Raw genomic sequence first — 6,182 nt, 5'->3', positions numbered from 1 at the left:
AATAATTTGCCATGTCATATTACGTAAATACACAACACATAATAAAAAGTACGCTGTAACAAGATTACAGAAAAATCGTTACGTAATAATAATATTAAATAGGTTATATTCAAGGACGATTTAACACTTTATTCGAGAGGGTCAAAATGAGCCTTTGGCTCCCATTCTCATGTCAATAATTTCTCATGTCATATTACGTACCAAATACTCCAAATATTAAAAAGTACGCTGCAACGAGAGAACAGAAAGATTATCGCGTACTAATAATATTAAAAAGATTATATTCGAGTAAGAATTTGAACTTCAATCGAGATAGCCAGTGTCTTTGGCTCCCTTTCTCATGTCAATCATTTGCCATGTTACAGGTCATTTTAACCAGTTAACTGTCGTATTCGGAAAAGAAAACACGTATTAAAAATTTATCCAAAAAAACTCATCCTTCAAATACCGATCGGTTTAAATGACCCCCACTCTCCAATCTGGAACTTCGCGGAGTCTTCCATTGTCTGAGGTTTGAGAGTTTTTGCCAAGATCCGTTCTTATTTAAATCAATTGGCATTTTAAGGACGAATTTTCTGGCAAATTTTTAAAAAATCCGTATCTTTTCAGAGTAGGGCAGTTATCTGGTTAAAGTTAAAGAAGGGGAGACGTTTCTATTCCCAGTCTGGCAAGGGGTGAAGAAGAAGGGATATCGGATGTAAAGCGTAGAGAAGTTTTGAACGGAAGTGACGCCAGCACACTGTCAAGATTCCCTCCTGAAATGGATGGGCATTGGGCGTTGGATGAGAGACGGATAGGGGACGGCGCCGATTGTACAGTCAAGGCGTGGGAACTTGAAATGTCCGATGGAGTGGAGGTAGGAATAAGTTGGGCAGGAAACACAATGTACTAATAATATTACAAGACTTATAATCTAACACTGGCCTGCTATTACAGAAGTATCAACATGGTAATATCATAACCTAGTGCTTTGTCATCATCATCATCATCATCATCATCATCATCATCATCATCATCATCATCATCATCATCATCATCATCAACATCATCATCATAATAATAATAATGATAATAATAATAATAATAAACATCATCATCATCATCATCATCATCATCATCATCATCACTCACATCAATATCAATAATAATAATCATATAATAATAATAATAATAATAATAATAATAGTAATATCAATAATAATAATGATAATAATAATAATAATAATAATAATAATAATAATAAAATAATAATAATAATAATAATAATAATAATAATAATATAATAATAATAATAATAATAATAATAATAATAATAATAATAATGATAATAATATCAATTTAACGCAAAAATATAAAATTACCGTAAAAAAAAACAATCCAATTAAAAAATGCACAACATAAACAAACAAACATGCAATTAAAAACCCCTTAAAACTCTCCAAACTCTCCACCCCTTTTATACCCCACCCCTTCTCACAGACAATAGAATTGTAACCCTATCCGCACAATGAACTACCCGTCTGTCGGCGATGATACCTACCTACCTACATAACAAACACAACGTACATATCGGTGAGTACGATCTCAGCATGTAGATCTGTGAATGTGAGTAACGAAGTCAGGTGTTCTCACACCTTCCCCACCTAGTCCCACCCCACCTATCGAACCGTGTAGGCAACCATTGACCGGACGCCGGACCGAGCATGATGCCAGGGTGTTGTAGACCACCGAAGACGATGGCTACCTTTTAAATTAATCTTTCCAGTAGTTTGCCATTACTTAATCATCGTTTTTAAAACGCATATTTGATTGAAATTTTAATGTAGTTTTTGACACAAGCATGTGAGTTATTCTTGAAAATCAAATAACGATAAATAACCATCGTTATAGGTACAAGCTTTTAGTCCACTCACCTCCCAATCCACCCCCTCCCCCCAATAATTAAACAAATAAAAAAATACAATTTTTTAAAAACAACCCCCTGCCCTCCTGATCCCCACCCCGCTACCGATTACCCCTCAAAAACAAACCAATAAATATGAACAATAAATAAAATTATACCAAAAAAAAAAAAGGAACAACAATAACATTTCTAAAAAGGATAGACAATTTCAACAAAACAACAACAACAACAACAACAACAACAACAACAACAACAACAGCAACAACAACAAACAAGCAAACAACAAAGGCAACTCCGAAAAAAATAACAACAAGTTTTTTTTAAAAAAAGCAATGTTATGATAATGTGATGTTTGACTTACTAGGAAAAATATGAAATATCTTGATAGAAGTCTCCTATCTTGAATCAGCAAGGTTATATAATAAAATGGAATAACGTGACTATTTTATAGCTACAAACTAAGGAAAGCGCAGAATAAATATTAACAAAAAATGAAATGAGTAGAAAAGTGGCAGAAGACAAAAGAGAATAAAATTTTCACGGCGACAGGGGCTCGAACCCGCGACCTTACTGATACGACCAATCCGTTATATTTTTTAAAAAACAAACAAAAAAAAAACAACCTATTATGTATATTTATACAGAACATTTCCAGATAGTCAACAAGTGCATATATGCCTCACAATGCTTTAGTGTTCGTCCATCAGGCAGTATGGAATTCATTTCCATACAGTGCTAATCACCTGTTAAGGGTCCTTTCTTGAATTGCACTTGTGCAGTATACACCTTTACATTGGTCAGGTACTTATTCAAACCTGAGTCTAGTGTGGTAATGAATGCTTACCGCAAACCCAAGGACACAGTTATGGGGCTAGATGTTTATTAGATCAATGTTATCAGGTCCAGTCTAACGCCTGTCTTTGTTACAAGGCTATGTGGTCTTGTGGTATGACACTCGCTTTCGGATCGGAAGGTCCATGGTTCGAGCCTCACTCGGCACACTGTCGAGTCCTTGGAAAAAGCTCTTTACTCACATTCTCTCAAGTTACTCAGATGTAAAATGAGTACCTGGCCTTTAACAGTAGTGTCTCTGTCTGAACAAAATTGTAATATCGCCTAACAGGCGGCATGTCTTGATGTACATGTTGTGTGTTACTGTTTGTCAGGGACCCTTTGTAAAGCGCTCTGAGCACATTTAGTGGATATTGCGCTATATATAAAAAAGCTCAAGCTCAAGAGAGAACATACTGCCTGGGTCGCAGATGAGCGGCTATGTGGTTTTGTGGTATGACACTCGCCTCCATGACCATGGAGTCTAGAGTTCAATTTCCGCTCTGAGGGGCGCATAGTTGAGTCCTTGGAAAAGGCTCTTTACCTACATTATATCACCGTACTCAGGTGTAAAATAAGAATCTGGTTAATAACAGCGTTGTTTCTGTTGGAAAAAAATTGCAATATCGCCAACCATGCGACAAGTCTCGTCCTACATGTTAATTGTTGCTGTTAGCTAAAGACCCACTGTAAAGCGCATTGAGCACGTTTTGTAGATATATTGCTCTATAATATAAAAGCTCCAGTTTTTTTTTGTTACATAAGAACATACTGCTTGGCCGCAGATCAGCGGCTATGTGATAGGATACTTGCTTTCGGACCGGAAAGTCAAGAGTTCGAGTCCCGCTCTGATTGGTACATAGATGAATGTTTGGAAAACGCTCTTTACTCACATTTTCTCGTCGTACTCGGGTGTAAAATGAGTACCTGGCCGTTAACAGTGTTGTCTTTATCGGGAAACGAATGTAATGTTGCCTAACAGGCTTCATGACTCGTTTTACTTGTTAAGTGTTGCTGTTGAGCAACTTTAGAGAACGTTTAGTGGATATTACCCTATATATATATATATATATATATATATATATATATATATATATATATAATCAGCTTTTATATAGCGCAATATCCACTAAATGTGCTCAAAGTGCTTTGCAAAGGGTCCCTGACATTGTCTACTGATAGTATATATAAGAAGTCACAGGTCGCTGACCAACAGTAACACGTAACACGTCTCAAGTAGTCGGGAAGAGAGAGGCTCTAACAATGACTTGGGTTAGAGACGATCTTTTTTTGGGATCGTGGATAGCTCATATGGTAAAGCCACGCTCTCCCCGGCCAGGCGGAGTTGTCGTGCCAATAAGGTCGCTGGTTCAAACCCCCATCACCGCCGCGAAATTTTTATTCTCTATTGTCTTCTGGCACTATCCAACTCATTTCATCTCTTGTTGTTAAGAATGAAACCTGACGCATATTAGGCCATTTTACAATTTTTTTACAATATCCACATGCTCAAGGGGAGAGAATAATTAATGTATATCATGATCTTGATAGAATAATTTGCTTTGATAACAAAACTAGGCAACGAGCCATTCATTCGTTTATAACTAATTCCAGGAATCGCCAGCCTTTTCTCAATCAACGAATCAAAGACTCAAAGCAGGATAATTTATTGAGACGCCATTGTGATTTCAAAGTTCAAAGGGCCTGAACTCATTCGCCAATGTTACCTTCTCCCTGTCGTCCAATCCCGTTAGCATTCGGGGAGAAATCGTGAAACGAGAAAATGGGCAATTTTCACGTGGTCTGTTCCGTGTTGCACTTGCCGCGTGGAAAGGTGTGTTCCGATAAGGGCTCAAGGATCAAACGATAAGCGCCTGCTGGCGCATTTGGCACATTAGCTTGGAGGAAGTCTATTAGGAACTGGCGATGACAGACCATAACCAGATTGCAGTTGTACCAAGCAGGTCATGGATGTTAACCAGAGAGATTGTATAGCTAACGCTTCGAGAGCTCTCTCTAGCCAAAAAGCCCGTATCTGGGTCAACAGCTGATCGTGGAAATAAGCGCGTACAACAATGAGCTAAGATGGCGCCGACGCCGACAACACATAACAAATGCCAGTGGTGTTCCGGTATCAATTGTTCAAATTCTCGACACAAGAGACCAGATTTAGGTTTCTTCCGTTTCCCAAAGGATCCTGAAAGGTGAGAAAATTAAACTTAACCTTAACAAATAACTATATTTCTATATTAACACGTCTAGATTGTGTTACAAGAGAAAATGAACATTAGATTTCTGATCCAGTTCTAATCTACTGCACCGTGACTGTGACCCTTAAAGGTGGCTCTGTTGGGGGTGAGGCTAGCCATTATCTTCTTCTTCTTCATCTTCTTCTTCTCCTTTTCCATAATAGCAGATGTGGTTGATTTAAAACACAGTAAAGGGTAGGGGGCGACGGTGTAGCTACACGGCATTGAATTTTAGCCATATATGTTGTGCCAGTGGATTTATGCTTAAAATAATTGAGCTTTTATATAGCGCAATATCCAATAAATATGCTCAAAGAGCTTTAGAGGGATGACTAGATAGGATGTACATTGACTAGACTTGTGATGCCTATGTCTAGATTCTAGTACAGTAGTAATCTCAATGAAGTGAGCTTAGTTTTTTAGAAGTTTATCTAAAGAGAAGCATACATCTAGTCTCTCTCGGCCAATTAGTATGTGCTTTTATGTATAAAATTAACTCTTAATCAGACCTAGCTCTCAATTAATTACTAATAATAGATCTAGATCCAATATTGAACTGCGTTAGTTATTTTTTACAGGTCCAGGCGTTGGGTCATCAACTGCAGGCGTGCTGATTTGGATGACAAGTCAGCTGATGCACTGTACAGACGAAATGTTTTATGTGAAGAACCTTTTGATGCTTCCTGTTTCAGTAGCAGTCAAGACACGCCTTCAACAAGATGTTCCACAGGAAATTAGACAGCTGATGTTGCCATCAACTATGCAATCCCTAATACCAAAACAACAGAATGTAACAACTTGTATATCTGGGTATGTTGCAGTCAAATTAATGCCCCATGTGTGTACAGACTGCAAGATTTATTGACAGGTGACAAGGACCCTGGCAAAGAGAGTCAAGTATTCCTGCATGCAAAGAACCTTCAGGGTTGTAACCATGGCGGTCTCTGTGCACCAAGTTCAGAACTTCTCTGTATCATAGAAATTATGGAAAAGGAATTCAGAGACGCCATTACTCCCACACTGCACATTACTGGTCTGAGAAATAGGATCATTAGACGGCTTGTGGTAAGCATTCCACCCCACATGGGCCTTGGTTGCAAAAATGGAAAGTGTGATTTACTTTTTTATGTAGCTAATTTGTTCACTAATGCCAGTTAATGAATCAGACACTGTCAGAAAAACAGCCCACCCATAGAAAT

The 6,182-nt window shown here is 37.8% G+C and overlaps 1 protein-coding gene across 1 annotated transcript; it reads left to right on the top strand.

Moving 5' to 3' along the window:
• The first annotated feature begins 4,721 nt into the window (after positions 1-4,721).
• LOC144969287 (52 kDa repressor of the inhibitor of the protein kinase-like) lies at positions 4,722-5,721 on the top strand. Its single transcript, XM_078908397.1, has 2 exons — positions 4,722-4,938; positions 5,562-5,721. Exons 1-2 carry the CDS (start codon positions 4,820-4,822, stop codon positions 5,719-5,721), a joined length of 279 nt encoding a protein of 92 aa, XP_078764523.1. The 5' UTR covers positions 4,722-4,819.
• Positions 5,722-6,182: the final 461 nt, after the last annotated feature.

Source organism: Berghia stephanieae, chromosome 3, assembly GCF_034508935.2.
Source record: "Berghia stephanieae isolate SIO BIC M18660-M18661 chromosome 3, UCSD_Bste_1.3, whole genome shotgun sequence".
Lineage (NCBI taxonomy): Eukaryota > Metazoa > Mollusca > Gastropoda > Nudibranchia > Aeolidiidae > Berghia > Berghia stephanieae.
This window is presented reverse-complemented; position numbering and strand designations above follow the sequence as displayed.

Bases quoted from the DNA above. Each gene is read 5' to 3' on its own strand.
- LOC144969287 (XM_078908397.1), top strand. From the start codon at position 4,820: ATGGCGCCGACGCCGACAACACATAACAAATGCCAGTGGTGTTCCGGT. The intron at 4,939-5,561 runs GTGAGAAAATTA...TATTTTTTACAG, and splicing joins TTCCCAAAGGATCCTGAAAG to GTCCAGGCGTTGGGTCATCA.